Consider the following 21,047-nt stretch of genomic DNA (forward strand, 5'->3'; position numbering starts at 1 on the left):
ATGCGGACGTCGGTTAGTGCCGCAACGATGCAGAGGGGCCTCCGGCGGCCATGGACCCGCCCGCTGCTAGAGAGCTCGTGGGAGTCTGTGATCTTCTGCTTGGACGGGTGTATCTAATGATGATGCCGTTCTGGGGCCCACGGAGGATCTGCTCCGCCGTGATCTGGATCGGCGTAGGGCCTTGTTCTGACTTGCGTGGCGCGGGGAGGTCCGGCTCCCTTGTTGACGCCCGCGCCATGTTCGCCGAAATGCCCGAGTAGGACGCGGTCTCCTGGACCGTCATGGTCATCAGGCTCAACAACCCCAGCTGCTTCTGGGAAGCTCGTGCTCAACTCAATGCTTTGAATCGTCGGCTACGGGGAGTTCACATCGAGAAAATCCATGGCGTATCGCGGACGGGCACGCCACCGATGGCAGCTGAAACCTCGGTGCGGGCTTGGCAGGCGCAACCCTTGCCCTGCCACGGCAGTGAGTTCGACTGCAAGCTTGACTGGTGTAGCGCTCAACCTATTGCGGCCGCGAGTCCTGCTGCCGCGTGCCTCGCCACCGCCGAAGTGCATGGGCTCGAGTGAGCCAGAGCCTCTCACAGCACCACGAGCATCACTGTGTATCTGCATAGGACAGAATTAGCGGATAGAGTGGACGGCAGAGCAGCTGTACCATCTTCCTATAGGAGGACGCATCCTGGATTGCCGCCGCGCGCGCCACGCACAGGCCGGGTCTGGAGCTCAAGCGCCTCAAGGCCCACCACATCGCCTACGACTCCGTGCTCGCCGACGCCGGCGCCGCAGGTCCGTCCCGCTCGAGGAGAAGGGTGGGGGCATGGGGCCGAGGATCAACGGGGAAGAGAGGGAGAAGGTAAGAGGAAAAGGGAGAGAGAGAATGCTGTTGTGGGGAGAGAGGGAGGGAGAAAGAGGGACGGTGCGGCTGATACGTGGGCCATTGCCACATCAGCAACCACGGTGGCAAAACCACCTCTAAAACCACTCTGGGGTTATTTGAATAGTTTTGAAAAGTTTAGGGGTATAATACCCGGTTTTGCAGTGTGGTCGACCCTCGATAGTTTAGGGGTGACGTAGACTTCTTCCTAATCGCGGGGTCTATTTACAAAATAGTAAGGTCTTTTTGCATATATTCGGATCGCGACTATTAATCGCGATCCAGGGGGCATTTTGAAAAATATCCGCACCGGCGACATGGCACATCCGGGCGAGGTCGCGCTGCCGCCGCCGATCTCCGTTGGCCCGGCTAGCCGCCGCTACGCGTCCCCTGAGATCCTCTCCAAGTCCACGCGTCCTAGCCGCATGCTTGGAGACCCCTCGCACGCTGCCGCCGCCGCTCACAGGCTTCCTGAGACGCCGGCGCGGCGAGGGCGCGCGGCGTTGGCGCTGACCATGACGGCCTCGTCCATCCTCGTCCTTTGCCCTTTCGGAGACCGGGCTCCTTCCCGTTTGTTTCGTTCTTGTTATTTACAGTCCAAACAGAAGAACCTCTGGTATTTTTCTACCTTCCTCCTTATGCCCTTCCAATCCAGCTCCAGTTATAACCAAAGAGAAGCAGCATCCAGGCACAACTAAGCAGCATTCAGTTGTTACATAGCAAGCAACAAAAATCAAACAGCCTTTTCTGTACAGAACTATGTATGACATGTCGTCTGCAAATCACTCATCACATCATCACCGACAAACGAAAAAATAGCTCTACTTACAAATACAACCCATTTACATGTACAGACACACAATCCGGGCTGCCACTCTGCAGTACAATGTCACACAAAGCGTGGTTTCTACAAAAAATAAAACAAGAAAATTCACTCCCATTGTTGAATGATGCATACTGCAGGGTCCATCACAGTGCGGAGCTTTGACAATAGGAATGTAGCTGAGCTGACCAAAATGCGTACTCTGAAGTCTGACTCTCAGCAACGGGATGGTTCTTCCTTGCATCAGCCCGAGTCTTCATGTAAAACCTGGAAGAACTTTAGAAGTGGTTCATGGAGGCAACTAAAAGCCAACCATGGAGTATGTGGCTATCCGGGTCTGCAAAAACAAGCCTGTGGCAACTCTCAACAATAGTCCTGTCGAAAAAGACTCTTGCCAAGCAATGGAGATTCATGGCAAAATTGATAGTAAACATGGAAAGAATGGTATAATCCATCCATCACATGTACCATCAAAGCTGCCTGCAAAATTTGCCTGGCTCTGCATTCTATTTCTCACGGCCACCAACCTTAACAGTGGACTTCTGAATGCTATCAGCTTCACTGTAAGCTTTCCCATTAGGAACGGCCAGAAGTTGTGGAACATCCAGGCCATCATTCCTTCCAGAGCTACTACTGCTGCCAGAACCTTCAGTATGATCCTGCTCGAATTCCCCTCCTCTGGTAGTGTCCTTCCTCAAGTCTGGGAAGTTCAACATAAGTGACTCAGCAGCATGCTGAGCATCAGGAACACTGGTTGTTCGTCGGTGTGTTTTTGCCCTTGGTGTGGATGGGCAGGTCCTAGAATCCTTTGTGGTAGGTGCATTTGGATCATAAGGATGTGAAGCTAGATAAGATAGTGCAGTGACAACATCTCCTATGAGAGGCCTGGATGCTGCTTGCTCCTGCAAACACATGGCCGCAACAGCTAAAGCCTGGTACAATCCCCTTTTTGGGTAATGGCCTTGCAGCAATGGATCAGCAAGTTGGCAGAACTTCCTTCGGTCTCTGAAAAGTGGACGTGCCTGCAAATTTAATGGAGATCAGTGACTTGGCAGTTGGCACGTACAAAGATATGACAGGTTATTTGCCTCCCTCAACCGAATGAATGGAATAACTTGGTGCAGTTGAACCTACCCATGCAACAAGATTTTGCTCCCCTGAAGGCTGGGTGTGATCGATTGCTTTGCGGCCTGTAATAAGTTCAAGGAATACAACACCGAAGCTGTAAACATCAGATTTTACTGTCAACTGTCCTGTCATGGCATATTCAGGAGCACAATATCCATATGTTCCCATAACTCGTGTTGATACGTGAGTTTTGTCACCAACTGGACCAAGTTTTGCAAGTCCAAAATCAGATAGCTTAGGGTAGTAGTCTTCACCCAGAAGAATATTTGATGATTTGAAATCTCTGTATATGACAGGTGGATTTGCCTTATCATGAAGATACTCCAGACCTCTCGCTGCACCGGCAGCAATTTTCATCCTTGTATTCCAGTCAAGAGGTTCCTTGTCTGGTGGACAATCTAGCAAGAAAGTGATGCCATGAGTTTTAAAAGAAGAAATATAGATGAGAATATCTAGAAATGTTATTGATTGTGTCAGCGGTAAAAAAAAACTAATGGTGGAGAATAGCTAGGACCTTTCTCATTGGAATGTAGCGTGTTAGAAAAAATTTAGACTAAAGCCAAGCCAAGAAAATATTGTTATTTTGGACCCCTAGGGAAATCATCAACTCAGTATATATTTAACAACTGCCATAATGTAGCGCAATGCTTACCATACAAATGATCTTCTAGTGATCCTAACACCATATATTCGTAAACTAGGAGGCGCTGGTCACCATCTGCGCAATATCCAATTAATCTGACCAGATTAGGATGGTGCAAGAGACTTAGCATGAGAACCTCCACAAGAAATTCACGGTTTCCTTGAAAGCCGTTTCTATCAAGTTGCTTCACAGCAATAACCTGCCAGATGACATGGGCAAAATCGAGATGAAAATGAAGGTCTCAGTCACTCAACCAGTTAGAACAATCAGGCGAGCTCTCCCTTTTCTTCTTAATGAGACTTATATCCAAAATTAGCAAATGTTAGCAAACCTGTCCATTTTCCATGCGTCCTTTATACACACGACCAAAGCCACCTTCTCCCAACAGGCAATCTTTCCTGAAATTCTTGGTAGCAATGGCCAACTCACGGAAAGTGAAAATCTGTGTGGGGCCATGTGCAGTGTTTCCTCCTCTGCGAACAGGTACAGAATCTTCCTTCCTAGAGCCCGAAGCACGTGATTTTGATCGAACTGATCCATCAGAAAGATATAAGTTAGCATATAAATCCTCATTAATAATGCATATGCTTCATCAATATAGATAAACCACACAACTCAGACATACAGAAAACCAGGGATAAAGAAATGGGTCCAGGATGCTACTTCAGAGATTTCCAGACCTATCGGAACATTCAATCTGTTATTGGTTACCCACTGTTGCACCCACAGATTCAGTGTGGTATTAACACTCTGTACAGTGAAGTTGGTGGAGAAGGCATGGTGCTACTCTACTGTTGCAACCACAGATTCAGCGTGGTATTAACACTCCTAAAATTTTCCAAGTATCCTACCTGGCATTACTTGCTAAATACTTCCACTTGACAAGGAAATATCAGGCAATCGAGGCATATCCTTCAGGATTAGGTGTATCCCATAAAATAGGACTCTCGTATCAACATACATTTCATTATGAAAGCGGATGAATTCATGCATGATTAGATTGTATTCCTGGAGATAGCACAGGTTACATTATAGGCCACCAGCCGATACAATCCACCTCATTGATTTATAGAAACAGGATCAAGAGGGAAGTATGGTTGGTGGCATGTGTGATTCACACAGGTAGGCACGCAATGGGCAGCGCATGCCGTCCTAGGCGTGCCTTACAGGCAATAGTATAGGTTGCTAACACATTAGTCACTTGACAAGGAAATTCTTATGCTTTGACTTATAAAATGAATTCCAGATGGACATGTAAAATAAAAAAAGAATCAAACAATATAATCACTTAATGAGGAATTTGACTAGCACTTCCATTAGTTCTGCATTTCAATGCAACTGAGACAAAATTAACCCAAGTGGACCGTCAAGGACTCTCATCATTAAACAGCTTGTCCATCAATTTTATCAGTGGTTATTTAATGTTAAAAGACGCCTTCGGCTGCAGATGCGTAAGAAAATGCAGCAGCCACAGAACAGACAAATGAACAATAGCTTGCCTTCAAATCAAGGATCAGAATTGCAGGTTCAGCAACTAAGAACTAAACTGCCATACGTGTGTTGAACTCCCCCTTCATTCCAACAACCACACATAGAGTGAACCACACTTCAAGCAAACTCAAAGCAAGCAAATTGACACAACTAGGAATCAGTCAGACAACACGGCTATAGAACACATGAAACAATTGTTGTTTGGTTGCTTAAGACAGAGTCTGTAAATGAAATTATTGTAATAGCACCCTTCACCTCAGTTTTCTCTCTCTCTCGAATACTTCACCTCAGAGATTTTCTTCCCTTCCACCCACCTCTAGTGAAAAGTCAAATGCAGTTTTACACCAAGGAGTAGTTTTGTGTCCCCTTCACCACTAACGAATAATGATCAGTTAACCAACAATTCTATCCGCCAGCAAAATCTATCCATAGGAATCAAAACTAATGCAGAGATCCTCACTGCTAAGCTAATAAATCATACCCCGAGAAGCAACTATTACAAGACACTTAATTCCATGTTTACTTCAATGAATCAACAGCGCCAGTTGCGTCTTCTGTCAGACAAGAGACACTAAAATTCCAGACTTTATTCCCCACAAAAAAAATCCAGCATTATCCTACACCAACATACGCCTAGAGCAATGAATGAATCGATCAATTAATCACAGCAAGTAGCAAACATCTGTAGCCGATAGAACAAAGCAAAGCAATAAGCGGGTTCACAAAAGACGATAACTTTTGCAGTTTCCGCCAAATCGGACAAGCGCACAGCTTGGGAGCCGGATTTTACCTGGTGCCGACTTCGCCGCAGGCCGGGGCGACGGCGAGAGCGCGTCCAAGCTCTTGGCCTCCTTCCCCGACGAACCGGAGCACGGCAAGCAGCTCATCTGCCCGTTCCTGACCACTATCTCGCAAATGCCAGCCGAACCTCCGAGAAATTCAGCTCAAGACTTGTCCTCCCCTCTCGCCCGCTGATCAGCCGGGATAAAAGCAGCTGAATTTGACTAGATTTCCGGCCGCCGGGGATAGGGAGGGAGGAAGAGAGAGGGGAAGGGAAGTCAAAGACTGGAGAGGCGTATAAACAAAAGCGCAACTTGGGGTGGTAGCGAAGGTTCAGGCTATTGGCTGGCAAATTTGGGTGCTTTATAGTGCCGGTTGAAATGTTCTTTTGGCGAGGAATTTGGTTCGCGGTGTCGTGGTGTGTGCCCGCAGAATGTATGATTTAGGACACATGCGAAAGGTCAAACTAACGTGTACATTTGTATACGGCTGTTTGATTAGGTTTGGTAGAACGTACGCTTTATATACAAGTATATACACACCATGCATTATTCCTGGTATATGCATGATGGAGTGCTATTATTGATTTGTTGGTAAAAATGGCCATTAATTAATGCTCTCTTTTTAGTAATAAATCTAAATGTTAGAGGCTTAAATCCAACAAGCAATACGATTTCATTTAATCTGCACGAGCTAGCTAGCTAGATTGTGCAATGCGATTTACATGTAAAATGTGGGCAACGCGAAGCATCTGATGGAGGAGAGGTTTGAGCAGGTCCCTTTCGGGACGTGCCATGACCAGCTAGGACAGGCAGGCGCATCCAGCAGCAGCTCTGAGTGTTTGACCAGAGCTGTGGTGCCGGGCTGGATCGTCATGTGCCTGCCCTGCCTCCCAAGGATCTCTCCCCGGGCCCGCGCCATCGATCGGCAGCTAACCTGCTCATCACGACGCCATCATTATACTACGTGTAGTTTCCGTAATCATTCATTCAGTGTCGCTTAGCTTCAGGAAGGGCTCGACGGATTCCCGGGCGGTGTACACTTGTACGTGCCCAGAGAGGGTTCCAGAAGAAAACGTATTGCTCTACCACTGGCCGGTCAAAAATTGCGCATAATTTAGAATTTTACACTGGCTGGGTCGTCCATGCACGCCGCATGCTTCCATTTGAGAGAAACAAAGCCGAGACATGCAGATATTTTGGTAGATAGGAACAGCCAAACGCACACTGATCACGTCATTAGCAAAGTTTTGTTGAGTTACCGTCGTCGTTCATAGAGGTTTTGGGCCTTTTTTTTGTCACGGTTGTAACTCAACAAACCAACTATAAAAATGGTTATTTTATCAATTAATCATGCTAGGGGGGGCACGGTTTAGTGCTGAATAATGGGGGCAAAAACCATGCTGCGCGCCTGTGCCCGGCTCGATCGAGCAGTGGTGGCCGCCTGGCCGGCCGGGGGCATGCTGACGCGACGCGAGCGGCCGGCAAAGGCCACGCTTGGTTCAGTGATTAGCGAGCGCTCGTGGCCAAACAGTAGACGTGTATGTGTGTGTATATACGGTCGCGGTCGCCATACAGTGGGACGACAGGTACGTACGTATAGTCGTCGGTCGATGGCAACCACCTATCTCCTCACAATAATTACCTCGGTGTGCCACACGGTTGGTTGATTGCTTAAAGGAATTGCGCGTTGAGATGTAAATCCTGTCAGTACTGTAAACAACAGAGAGCAAATGACATTGTTCAACTTTCACAAAGAAACAGAAGATCTTGTAAGACTTGCTTGCTCTTCTTCTTAAATGAATGACAGTGCAGTGCTCCTGCAAACTTTTCGAAAAAAAATCTTATTTGCAAAAAAAAAGACTTTCACAAATCTTGACACGCTTGCACAGCAAGAAAAAAAAATTCTTCCTTTTCCGTTTCTGTGTGCACCTGCAGGCCCAATATCATACTGAAAAATGGGCTCAAAGGCATGCACTCTATGGGCTTTATTTTGCGCACTTTAAAGCCTAATAAGAAGTAGCCTGACTGCCTGAGCCCACCGGCCCACACAGAAACTCTCGCCCGACACGACGGCAGCGGCGACCCAGTCGTCGACGAACCAGTAGCGTGCGCTGGAAGGAGCCTCAGCCCACTAAACCAGCCCACACACCGCTTAGTAGGCGTCGCACGAACCGCCCAACCAGGCCACCAGCGCGCTCGCCGGCGACCGACCATGTCCTCCTCGCAGTCGCCGGAGCCCTCGACGCCGGGGACCCCCACACCGGTCCTCAGCGTCCGCATCGTCTCCATCGACTACTACATGGCGCCGCCCCTCCCCGGCTTCGACTTCTCCCGCAGCCCCTTCCACGGTGCGCTAAACCCCCTGCCCCTTCCCCCCTTGTCCTCTTACTCCTCCTCCCCTTCACCAGCCTATCTCGCGCTGAATTCAACTCGTTGCGCGTGTGGAACGCCAGGCGAGGAGGTGGAGGAGGTGCCGGTAATTAGGATCTACGGCTCCACCCCAGCGGGGCAGAAGACTTGCCTCCACATCCACCGGGTGCGTACCAGCCAGCTTCTCTGTCAACGTGCTGCCTGTCTCTGCATTTTTCTCTGTTCAGAGCTTCTCGGTGCTCATCAGGCATCATAGGGCGTGTGTAGCACAGCTCGGACATGCGATTTTTCTGTTTGGGTTTGAATTTGAAAATTTGGAGGGAACGTGCTACTGCCTGCTTCTTAATACAACTGTCGGTGAATTTTATTTATTTAGCTAGTGCTGCCTCTGTCTTGAAATAGTAGTGCAAATGGACATCTCTGAAACTAGTTTGCTCTCTGAGACACTAGTTAATCTTAAGATTTCTAGCTCAGTATCCATGTTCTCTGCCCTCGGTTAAATTTTCGCTGAATGGCCACTGCTCTGAAACTCAGGCAGAGATTCAGTTTGTTCTCCCGAGTTCATGTCCATGCTGTAGTTTTATATATTTGATGGCTGTTGTATGTTTCCATTTTTCTTTGCGATCAAAATTCCTAGACTGTAGACATACAGGCAATTCTTTTCTCGAACAACACAGGAGAGCTGCGTGTCATTTCATTAAGAGAGTGTAGACATACGGACGATAATTTGTATCTGCTTGTCTTGTTCTCAGTTCTCACCCCATGCATTTGGAATCTCTAATGTGTAAAGTATACTCCATTTGTCCACCCACATTTTCCCTATGATTTTGTCTCAGTCTATTTTATCAGTCCCTGATTGTCTCAACTAGTTTGTAAATATCTACTCTCTCTTTGGTGTTTAGGTCCTGCCATATTTGTATGTTCCTTGTCCAGAGGAGCTGCTCTATAATGTAGACAAAGGTAATTTTTAGCTTCTTACGTATGTACCCTGTACAGGTTGGGCTCAATTATGCATTTTATTGGTTTATTTCTTTTGTTGCCACTTTCGTTCTGCATGATGTGTATAAATTTATTATACAAGCTACCTGAAACAGCTCTATCCATATGCACGCAAATTCTTTTTGAGTAGTGTTTATTGATTTTTTTTATAACTATGATTTGCAACAGAAGAGATCACTTCTTCTGATTTTTTAAAGATTATTAACTTGAATTTACAAATGTTAGGTGACTCAGAGGTAGACTAGGCCTTACAGTTGACGTAGCCTGGCTGCCTATAGAGCGCCTGCTAATTGTTTACTGGCAAAAAAAGCAACCATATCTCGCAATCAAGTAGCTTCACGCCTGCACGTTTCTTCTATCAAGAACCTACATGTTAGTTCTGATGTGCTGGAGATTAGCTGCTGCTTGCAGTGTGAAGGAATGCAATTCTTGACCAGTCGAATTAATACATTCTTTTCATCTGTTCTCTAGGTAATTCATATATAACTGGTCTCTTGAGTGACCTTGAGAAAGCTTTGCAGGTATTCTGGAGTTCACTTAGTTTATTATGCCGTGTACTTTCTATGTTTGTGTGTATCATTGTTTTCTTGCAGATTCGTGGTCCATCAAAACGGAAGCATGTGCATGGATGTAGCCTTGTTAGAGCAAAGAAGTTGTACGGCTACCATGCGTCCGAGGAGCTTTTTGTGAAGATCTATCTGTATCCACTTTTTACTTATTTTCATAAATCCAACACTGCTTCTACAAATGTGTATACTAGTCAACATCACTTGTCATATCTTTTTCTATTCAGTGTCGAGGGAAGTTGGAAAATTAGAATATATTTTGTCCCACTGTTTCTTACCAAACCAATTGACTGCTGAAACGCCAAAATTAGAGTTAATGCTTTGGTCATCTGGTCCAGCTTTTGAACTGTATAATAAGTGCCTTGCTTGTTTGGACCAAAATGGTGTCACATAAATCTTCTATTGCTGATGTGATTTTGGGGTGTTGCAACTGCAGCCTTATAGAATGGTGTTTTTATTATAAAACTTCGTTGTGCAATTGGCTTCCTTGATTTTGTCTCAAGATATTATCCTCATGAGGTTTCTCGAGCTGCGACCCTTTTGTTGGTAAGTTGTACAATGTTGGAAAATTCATTTATTTATGGAAAGCTATATAAGACCAAAGTGAATGGATTTCTGTTTCATTTCCCTTCTTTAGAAAGTACTTGGTTTTACTGTTTTGTATTTACTGAAGGAGTCATGCGTGAACAACCTTTACATATTATTGTTCCTTTCGGTTCATTGGATCTTTCCCCATTAGCTACACACTTGCGGATTTGCAGTTACGCCATCTGTCCACTTATAGGGCAGTAGTGATTAGTGAAACTTGTATATTCATGGTGAACAATTTCATGTCAATGGTCTTCACTATTTCACCTGAAAGCATGCCCTTATTTTGTCCCTATCTTTTTGTGGTGTGAACTCATGAATCTGTTTAACTTTCATAGTGTGAAGCCATCAATTTTGTTCTCCAACAATCTCATATTCCCTTTGATTTTTACAAGGCATATTTCGTTTCGTTAGGACAAGGCTTTAGCCAACAATTACTCTATTAATATTTCATTTATGCGATGTCAAATTATAATTGTAAGAAGTATTTTTTAATTCGTATCTAATGCCATGAATTTTGTGTCACAAAAGTTATGCATTAATAGAGTGATTATTGGTCAAAGGCTTGTCCTAATGAAACAAAATAAGCACTGTAATTTCAAATGGAGGGAGTACTTGGCTACATAAGTATATGCTGGCATGGAGGCAATATTTCCTCTTGTTCAAAAGTATTGGCTAATTATTAGCTGACATGCTAGCATTTTTATGTGCCTTTCCATGGAAAACAAAATCTTATTTGGAAAAGTTTCCAAATACTCTTTCAGGCACTGATTTATAGCTATTTAATTTCAGAGTGGTGCTATTTTTAATAGAGCATTTCAGCCTTATGAATCCCACATTCCATATCTTCTTCACTTTTTGGTAAGCACACTGCTTTATCGTGAATTGCAAAACAATATTACCATTTTACCTATTTTTTATAATTATGCAATGATATCATTGCGTGATGTGATGCTACATTTTTGTTTATTTGGTGGTTGTTTCTGTTGTATTTTTGTTTTAGATTGACTACAACTTGTATGGAATGGGACATATACATGTCAAAGACTTCAAGTTCCGTCCTCCATTACCAGATGATTTCCATCCTAAGTCATCTCTCTGCAAGAAGGTGGACTGTTTTACTGTATTGGAGCTCAAACAAGCTCTATATATTTGTTTATGGTGCCGTCTAATGTTTTTCATTTGAATATTCATTTCATTTTTGTTCAAACCTTATTCATTGTTTGCACTAAAACTTTGTTTTTTTTTCTGGAATAAAAATGATAGACACAATCAAATAATTCGGAAATAAAAAGTCCAACAGTTTGGATATCTTCAACAGTGCCACATTCTTCAATACTGGGCAGTTCTGCCGCTTCCCATTGTCTGGGAGGAACCAAATTGAGCTTCGCTTGTCGACATAGTTCTTCAATGCTTGAAGCTGACTCAAGATTAGAAGGTCTGGCTATCACATTCTAGCACTATTATTTGGTATATTGTTAACTTTCGTTACAAATTTCAGTTTCACCTTCAGGTATCCTAAATGAGAAGTATAAGATGTACACTTCTCTTTCTCAAACAACAGAAGATATGAAAATGGTTCAGTCACTTGTAGCAATTTGGGAGGTGCGTTTTTTTTTTTAAATTTTGTTTGCGCATCTGTGCTACGAAATGTTAATAACTTTCAAACCTCTATGTTATTGTCTTCAGGAACTTGAGCGCTTAAGGCTGTTGGAGGAAACAAAACATGCTGATCTGGGTCGACCTTTACGGGAAGAAGTTCTTAAAGATTTTCTTCATGGTATCAAGTATGAGAGTGCCCTTTCTATGTTGTTTTCACAAGAAGAGCCACAACATAAAGTTTCTACCACAGAAGAGTCTGAAAGGCTAGAAAGGTGCTTCAAATCATTGACTGATGTTGTTGGGACTGTTAAATTCTCACAGGATGACTACTGTGATAATGTTGATGTTGGTAATTCTGCTGGCATGCAAAATGACAAACCAAATGCAAGTCTTTGCTCAGGGCCGTTAAAACAAATTGCGCAGACTATATCTCCTGAAAGAAACAGTCAATATCTTGTGTCCTCATCTGTAACCCAAAGAATATTATCTCAGTTGTCTGATGAGGGTGAAAAGGTAGTCCTCACTCAGATGTTATCTCAGTTGTTGAGTCGATCTGTATTGTTAGCAAAGGAAAATCACATAGTATACAGGGTTGAACTAAAAAAATCTAAGGACGCGTAAAACATTTATAAGTTGAAGATTTACAACTTATGGTCACTGTTCCTGGTTCTTGTTGCTCTTGGTCTGGGCAGCCCAGAAGAGTTGCCAAGAAGGTGGGAGAAATAGAAAGCTAGCTTTGAAACTCAAAAGAACAAGAAGTTTGGATGTTACATGATACAACACTTGATGGTCATTTTCTGATCCTATATCATTCATCCCCAATAGCGGTCTTTAAGTTGGCATGAAATTTTCAGTTTATGGAATCATGTTATCTTTTGCAAATTTTTTTAATCTGAATAAGCTTTTGTTATTTAGTAACCGAACTTCTTTTCTCCTTAAAATTGTTCTTTTGTAGCAAGTGGATGCTGAAGCCCTTGGACTTTTAAGCTGGCTGGCCTCCTCACAAGCTGCAGAGGAACCAACAACTGATGATGAGTTAGTTAATGAAGTCATCCTCAGCCCTTTGTTTGGCAAGAAGTCCATTGAAGTTGCTTTAGAGTCTGCTCACCTGGATTTTGATGGCGCTTCTCAGCAGGAGTGCCAGGATATTCTTGATTCAGTTGATCCTGTCAGTGCAGCAGAAGAACCAAACACACATACTTCTTACCTCGACTCTGTAAAGCCTAATTCTACTACTTCAGTGGGCAACATTATTCCTCAGGTTGATGGGTCGGCTGATGAGAGCCCAAAAGTCTCCCAAGAATATGAAAGGAGCAAGATCACTAGGAAAACAGTAGGATCGCCTAGTTACACACCTACTAAGAATTCTTCAAAATCAGCTAGTAAGCGTGCAGGAACTGAACATCTCTGGGGTTCTTTGCCTCTTTCCAGAAAAAAAGGGCTGCATCGAAATGCTGATGATTCATGCAGTGCAATGCCCTCACAGAAGGATTTAAGTGCATCTAACAAGAGTACCACTGATAAGAACTATCATGATATCACAAGCAACACTGACGGGGAATCTTCTAGTTTTGTAGGTGTACATGATTCAGTCTGTCATTCTGTGAGGGACTTGATGAGAAGGAGGAGATCTCTTCGTCGTGAACAGTTGGAGTTTGGTAGTTCTGGTGCTGCAACATGCACCATGGATAAAGAGAGTGAAATTGTGAATTCTGGGGGATTGGAATTTCATGATTTCGCAAGTGATATTCCAAACTCAGCAATGGCTTATTCTGACGATGAATGTTTACAGATGACATTTTCTCAGAAGCCTCCATTGAAGAACCATGTACATTCTAGTTTGGAGAGTCCTTCAGGCTGTGAGCAACGAGAATGTAAGTGCCCCCAACAAATCTTTATGTTGTCACGATGAATATGATGTAGTTTTAAACAGGAGTAATATGGATTGTAGACTTGGTATGCTAGACCTCAAGCACTGCTCTTATTCTTACCCATATAATTTGCAGAAATAATTGTGTTGGACTTTAATGCCTATGGTATGATTACTTATGTACACAGCATTTTAGGTATTAAGTCTTAGGCCTCTAGGTCCTGGTTCTCTAGGTACCTAAGTATTGTTTCCCCTTGGAAGCAGTTTGGACTGTCAACCAAATCAAATGGGATGCCCATTTTGCATGTGCCATTAAAAAAGTCTATTATTATATGTTTTCAGTTAGCCTATTATGCTTATATCTTTTTTTTCTGCTTCTTGAAGTCTCATTCCTTTTCACTTGGATTTAGTTCCCCCAAGAAAGTTTATCCATACAGAATTGCCTCTGCTCCATCGCTCCCTACCCTTCTATCTACCTATTGTTTCTTTTATCAGTTTTCTTTCCACAGTTGCTCAGGATATCAGTTCTCGATATTTCTTCATGCTTCACAGTTCATACATTTCTTTTTTTCATAACATTTGGCTTGTACCTTTGCTCTACAGTCTGCAGTCGTATCCTGTACTCCTGTTTATCAATCTGTTACATCACCTGAGGCTTGTTGTTCTACCACAACATAATCTGTCTTGGAACAGCTATCGTCCCTCATACTATAATGCCATAAGCCACACTTTTTTGATCCATAAATTTATACACATTTTCTTCTGCTTTTCTTTTTCAGCTGCTAAAGGGTTAGCTGATCTCCTTCCATTTTTCAATCAGAATATAGAGGACAATAAGCAGAATGAATTGTTTCAGCATATGGAAAGCGGTGGGTTTGCAGGTGGTGTCATGGGTGTCCCAACTCATTTCCAAAATGATGGATCAACCCTATATTTGCTGACACATGCACGTTCGCCACCATCTGCAGTAGCTGTGGGCGAATGGCTAACCCAACAATCTCGTTCCAATATTTCCTCTGGTATTCGAGATTTCCTGCATATTTTTGTTTTCATTCTGTGGCACAAGAAATTTCTTGTAAAAATTAATTTCATTTGTGCCTGTATGTGTTTCAGTTTCAGGTTACCCCAACTATGGTGAGGGAGTCCCAGCTGACAAGGAAGAGGCGCACAGTTCTGCTTTATCACCAAATTCTCCTTCCAGATCTACTTTGGAGAATTCCTCAGTGAAAGTTGCTGTGGATGGAGATGTGATGGAATCAACTTTATCTAACAGAGAAAGTAAACATTTGGACGAGTGGCATGCCTTTTCCCAGATATCAGCTGGAAATGAGAAGGATAAGCTCACACCTCTCAGTCAAATAGGATTTCGTGACCCTGCTAGTGTCGGTTGTGGGCAACAACTGACTATGCTTAGCATGGAGGTTCTACTTCTACTTCATTCTTCTTCTCTTTCGTTCCCAATAAATATATTTTTTCCTGCATTCATCCATAGATGTAGTGGGATAATTTGTTGTTTTCGGACCAACCATTAAGATTCTTGCTAATGACAAAGTTTACTTGCTAATGACTAAAGGACAAGCTTATCAGTCATAAATTTTTGACTTGCCAATGACCAACAGACAAATCCTAGATAGAAGTCTTTTAAATGCTTGGGATACCCGCAAAAGTAGAATGTACCTCTTGAATCTTGATATTTAGCTTCTTTTCCCTGCTAAACAGGTTTTAGCAGAAAGCAGAGGAGAGCTGCGTCCTGATCCACGGTTTGATGCCATCAATGCTGTATCTTTGGCCATTGAGGATGATGCTGATAATACTGTCGAAGTTCATGTGTTTATACGTGACAACAGTGACATATCATGCAGGAGGAGGTCTAAAGCCACTTGATATTTAATCTTATTCATTTTGCAATCATCACACTTAGCTCTCTTAGATTTTGTAGAAATCTACAATGGCCTCAAAGCTTCTCTTAATCAACACCTACTATCTATCTTCAATTGCAGAAAAAATTTCTAAATTTAAAATATCAATTAACTGGAGGTTTCCAGGCAGTTACCAGTCAACCCTGCTAAGTGTCTGATTCCCTTTGAATTATAGACAAGTGAGATATATATGACGTATCGACTGACTAGGATGGTGGCAATGGCAACTGATGCTTCATTTCACGAAAATATGTTGCCTTGCATAACTAAGTTACTAAGGATCTATTGTAGAATTGATTTGTTCAACCAGAAACTTTGGGTGCTTGCTTGTGCTGGCTTGTGATATTTGCTTATCTTTCTTACATGCTTTAATTCTTATAGATTCAAACATCACGCGCTTTATTCTTTTATATGCAGAAATCTGGATGGTATTGCTGGCTGTAATGTAGACGTCTTCCCTGAAGAGAGGGACCTTCTGAACAATCTTATTAGTGCAGTCTGTTCAATTGATCCAGATATCCTAGTCGGATGGGAGATTCAGTTAGGATCTTTAGGATTTCTAGCTGAAAGAGCTGCTTATCTGGGTATAGGCTTACTGAAAAGGATTTCAAGAACACTACCGCATGAGCTGAATCATCCACGTAAAGTTCCAGTTGATGACTCTAGTCAGATGCTTGCTGAAGCATCTTCTGCTGATGATGTTGGTGATGTCAGTGAGAATAACTGGAGTCATACTCATGCGAGTGGTATACATGCTGTTGGAAGAATTGTTCTTAATTTATGGCGTCTCATGCGTGCAGAAGTTAAGCTTAATAATTACTCCCTTGAAGCTGTAGCTGATGAAGTACTGAGGAGAAAGATACCACTGATACCAAACGGGATATTGAACCGATGGTTTGCAACAGGTCCTGGACGAGGAAGACACCGTTGCATAGAATATATTAGCACTAGAGCTAGAATTAACCTTGAAATAATGAATCAACTGGACCTGGTAAATTGAATTTCCTCCACGATATTCTTCCTAGTATATTGTCAACTTTGTTTTTTTTTCAGACTTCCCTTGTTTGTTCAGTTCAGATATTTTATCAGTTAAGCAACTTGTCCTTTTGATTTTCTACTTCTTTTATCATTTGAACAACTTGGTTCTATTTACATGTCCTGAATAAGCTATGGACTTTTTTTTTTCCTGATAGAACATTGCAATCATGATGATCATCCTATTGTTACTTGTCCTGGCATGCAGGTGAATCGAACATCTGAACTTGCTCGTGTATTTGGTATTGACTTCTTTTCTGTTCTTTCTCGGGGATCTCAGTATCGTGTTGAATCTATGCTCCTGAGATTGGCTCATACACAGAACTACCTTGCAATTTCACCCGGTAATCAACAGGTGCATTTTTCTGCCACCTGCCAATTTTAGTTGTTCATTTTTTTTGCTGTAAATATACTGTAGTTGCTCATTACCCAATTCTGAACCTCCAATGTTAGAACAACATATCCTGTTCATTTTGAAATTCTACTGATGAGCATATATTGCATGATTTTTTTGCCAAAGATGGCCATTTTTTTTTGTAGGGATCCTAAGATGTGGCGTTATGTAAGTAGCTAGAAATGGGCTCATCGATTTCTTTAGAACTACAGGCTGGCCATTCACAACCTCACTTGAACCACAAAAATAGTATATTTTTTCTGCTAAACTGTTACCAATGCTAATTTGCAGGTTGCTTCTCAACCAGCCATGGAGTGCCTGCCGCTTGTAATGGAACCAGAATCAGCCTTCTACCCTGATCCAGTTGTTGTACTGGATTTTCAGTCCCTCTATCCTTCCATGATAATAGCATATAACCTATGTTATTCTACATGCTTGGGTAAAGTTTTCCCATCAAAGTCAAACGTACTTGGTGTCAGCTCATATTCAGCAGATCCGCATACACTTGTAGATCTGAAAAATCAGCTGCTGCTTACCCCAAATGGGGTCCTGTATGTGCAACCTGAGGTGATGTTCTTAATTTCTGAGCAATATCTGATGTTCTTCATATTGGTAATGGCAAATTTGAAACATTCCATAGATAATTGTTCATATACTACAGTTTACCTGAATACCTCTATGGTTGGTAGATCAACCTGTCTGATTGTCCTTTGCTACCATCCAGATGAATTATTGGATATATTCTTGAAAATTTTGTTTTCAATTACATGTTTAGTGATTCCTGGTACATTCACTGCACTGCACATTATATTTCCCTAGTAACTATTGACCTTTCCAGAACAATCTTAATGGTACTCTGCAGATTAGAAAAGGCGTGCTTCCTCGCCTTCTAGAGGAAATATTGTCAACGAGAATTATGGTGAAACAAGCAATGAAAAAGTTGGGTCCATCCGAGCAAGTTCTGCACAGGGTATTCACTTCTTGTAAACCATTTTTCAAACATTAGGTGAAATGCCTAAATATCTTGCGGATATGGTGATTGTACTATGATACAATAGTCATTTGCTTAGGCTGTCCTCATGTTGCTTTCCCTTTTGCAATTTTTATTTTCAGTAAAAGGGTTTTCTTACCATTGGTGGATACATTACAAATAATTAATTTGTTTCCAGATATTCAATGCACGGCAGCTTGCATTGAAGCTGATAGCTAATGTAACATATGGCTACACAGCTGCTGGCTTCAGTGGTCGGATGCCTTGTGCAGAGCTTGCAGACAGCATTGTTCAATGTGGTCGTAGAACGCTTGAAACAGCAATATCATTTGTCAACCAGCATCCTATGTGGAAAGCTAGGGTTGTGTATGGTGATACTGACAGGTATTATTGTGTTTCATGTTTTCTCTATAAAGTACAATGTAGCCATAGTATACTTATACCACTGTTTCTGTTGCAGTATGTTTGTTCTTCTAAAAGGGCGTTCTAGGGAAGAAGCATTCAGAATAGGAAAGGAGATCGCTTCATCTATAACTGCGATGAATCCTGATCCAGTCACATTGAAGTTCGAGAAAGTCTATCAGCCATGCTTTCTTCTTACAAAGAAGAGATATGTTGGCTATAGCTACGAGAGTCCTGAACAGAATGAGCCAATCTTTGATGCAAAGGGGATAGAAACAGTTAGGAGAGATACTTGCCCAGCAGTTGCAAAGATTTTGGAACGGTCTATCAGAATAATTTTTGAGGAACAGGACTTAACCAAAGTAAGTAGTATTTTCCTTCTTGCAACAATTACTTAATCTCCTCTTTATAAGGACCATTTTCCTTCTTTTTATTGTTGTTTTTGTTAAGCGTATAGCTTGATGGTCTTCAACCATTGCAGGTCAGGTCATATTTGGAGCGTCAGTGGACACGACTATTATCGGGGAAAGTTTCTATCCGAGACTTCATTTTTGCGAAGGAGGTCCGTTTAGGTACCTACAGTGCAAGGGCATCCACTCTGCCACCTGCAGCAATTGTTGCAACAAAAGCTATGTTGTCTGATCCAAGGGCGGAGCCTCGGTATGCAGAGAGAGTGCCATATGTTGTAATCCATGGGGAACCAGGGGCTCGTCTCGCCGACATGGTTATTGATCCTTATGGTCTCCTAGAAGTTGGATCTCCTTATAGATTAAATGAACTATATTACATAACCAAGCAGATTATCCCAGCACTACAACGTGTTTTTGGACTCCTTGGTGCCGACCTGAATAATTGGTTTAGTGAAATGCCTCGCCCCATACGACCAACTCTTGCCAAACGGCAGTCTGCTTCTGGTCATGGTTTATTTTCTCGTGGTGGCAGATTCATCTGGTTAGGATTGAATAATAAAGCCTCCAGCAAGGGAGGCAGAATAGATACATACTACATGTCAAGCCACTGTTCAATTTGTGGTGATCTAATTCAAGGATCAGAGACCTTCTGCGAAAATTGCTTGAAAAATGAAGCTGTTGTTGCCACAGTAGTTGCTGGTCGAACTTCAAAGTTGGAGCGAGAAATCCAACATCTTGCTGCTGTAAGTCTGTAATGCGTGGTTATTATGTCAAACATACTTGTGTGGTTTACCTCACATTTACAGATTTACTCCACTCAACAAAAAAGCTAGAGAATCTTGAGTTCAAACTGACTTTACATGCTAAGCAAAATAGTATCATTGGATGAAATACTGTTTCATTAGCATTTACATTCTATAATGGCAACTTACTAGTCACTTAATTGATTCCTAACAGTTGTGTGCAACAAGAACTTAATGTTAATATTTGATGTTTAATCTTTTTTGGGCATAACAAACACATATAGTTTTGATCTGAGCTGCTTAAGATGAGTTGACAGTGAAGCTTTGAACTTTGTCCAGATATGTGGGCACTGTGGCGGCGCAGACTGGATTGTTGAAAGTGGGGTCAAGTGCATTTCCCTTGCATGCCCAGTCTTATATGAACGGAGGAAAATTCAGAGGGAGCTGAGAGTTGTCTCAGAATCAGCGGGAGAAGCTGGGTATTATCCTTTTTGCTGTGCTGAACTTTTTTGACCAAGAACATTTTTGGGGTTGCGTCGTCTTCTATGTTCATACCGTGCAAATTGTGAAATTTGTAGCTTGTACGTTACACTTGTGTATAGTTGCTGCTGCTGTTCTTCTTCTTGTTGTTGTAACAATGTACATGTATTGAGGAAATAGATACAAAGGATATGTAATGAACGAGCTCTACTTAAAGGGGCACGTGTACCACATAGATTGCTGCAGACCTGTTTTTGGGTTCAGTATGTTGTTGGTGTAGCATTATTGTAGAACATGTATCGAGGAAAGAGAGATGTAATGAACGAGCCACGTTTGAAGGGAGATATGTGCCGCGCAGTTTGCTGCTGACCGGCTGTTGGGTTCAGTACTTGTTCGGCGTGTTGACGCCCCTGGCTTAAAGCGGACCGATAACACGGAACTCTCAAGATTGTTGTGTGTTGCGAAAATCTGATCCAAGTTGCACGCGGCGCTACAGGCTTCCCGGGGATCGACTTCATCCTTGCCAGTTGTCACGGTGAGTCGGTGACATCATCAACCATTTCTTCACTTACAACGTCTCTCTCTCACTCATGCATACAGAGGTTGTGATCGATCACAACAGACAATCAAGCTGACTATGTTAATTTCCAAAATTAGCTTTACCCAACTTTTGTTTGAAATTAATTTGTGCGGCCGGCCGGCTAGATTTAAAGACAGGTAGACATGCTGACATGCACAATATCTTAAAGGCCTCGTTTGGATGCAAAGAATCTGGATTTTGAGTGGAAGCTAGTCCGCTCCGGATTCCGGGATTCTGAGAATCCATAATCTAGCTTCATAAAATTCGAGGCAAAATCTATCCTGTTTGGAAGCTGATCAGATTTTGAATTTTGGATTCTCAAAATCTCTGTTCATCCAAACGGGCCCAAAGA

The 21,047-nt window shown here is 42.7% G+C and overlaps 2 protein-coding genes across 3 annotated transcripts; one reads left to right on the forward strand and one right to left on the reverse strand.

The window, feature by feature from the left end:
• Positions 1-1,566: 1,566 nt before the first annotated feature.
• On the reverse strand, positions 1,567-6,098 carry LOC101754541 (probable serine/threonine-protein kinase PBL7). Its single transcript, XM_004958566.4, has 5 exons — positions 5,755-6,098; positions 3,805-4,004; positions 3,483-3,672; positions 2,837-3,228; positions 1,567-2,724 (listed from the first exon to the last, which is right to left on the reverse strand). Exons 1-5 carry the CDS (start codon positions 5,849-5,851, stop codon positions 2,209-2,211), a joined length of 1,395 nt encoding a protein of 464 aa, XP_004958623.1. The 5' UTR covers positions 5,852-6,098; the 3' UTR covers positions 1,567-2,208.
• A 1,795-nt stretch (positions 6,099-7,893) lies between these two features.
• On the forward strand, positions 7,894-20,500 carry LOC101754948 (DNA polymerase zeta catalytic subunit). Of its 2 annotated transcripts, XM_004958567.3 has the most exons (23): positions 7,894-8,094; positions 8,200-8,282; positions 9,019-9,076; positions 9,587-9,636; positions 9,709-9,815; positions 10,185-10,227; positions 11,062-11,130; positions 11,273-11,377; positions 11,536-11,707; positions 11,783-11,874; positions 11,959-12,384; positions 12,827-13,745; positions 14,521-14,760; positions 14,855-15,162; positions 15,461-15,609; positions 16,078-16,651; positions 16,904-17,050; positions 17,381-17,656; positions 17,952-18,059; positions 18,259-18,464; positions 18,541-18,844; positions 18,964-19,635; positions 19,975-20,500. In XM_004958567.3, exons 1-23 carry the CDS (start codon positions 7,959-7,961, stop codon positions 20,146-20,148), a joined length of 5,418 nt encoding a protein of 1,805 aa, XP_004958624.1. In that variant the 5' UTR covers positions 7,894-7,958; the 3' UTR covers positions 20,149-20,500. The 2 variants fall into 2 exon arrangements, with proteins under 2 accessions (XP_004958624.1, XP_012698804.1); XM_012843350.2 differs by having other exon boundaries at positions 9,587-9,815.
• The last annotated feature ends 547 nt before the right edge of the window (positions 20,501-21,047 follow it).

The sequence above is a fragment of the Setaria italica genome, chromosome II, assembly GCF_000263155.2.
Source record: "Setaria italica strain Yugu1 chromosome II, Setaria_italica_v2.0, whole genome shotgun sequence".
In the NCBI taxonomy this organism is placed as follows: Eukaryota; Viridiplantae; Streptophyta; class Magnoliopsida; order Poales; family Poaceae; genus Setaria; species Setaria italica.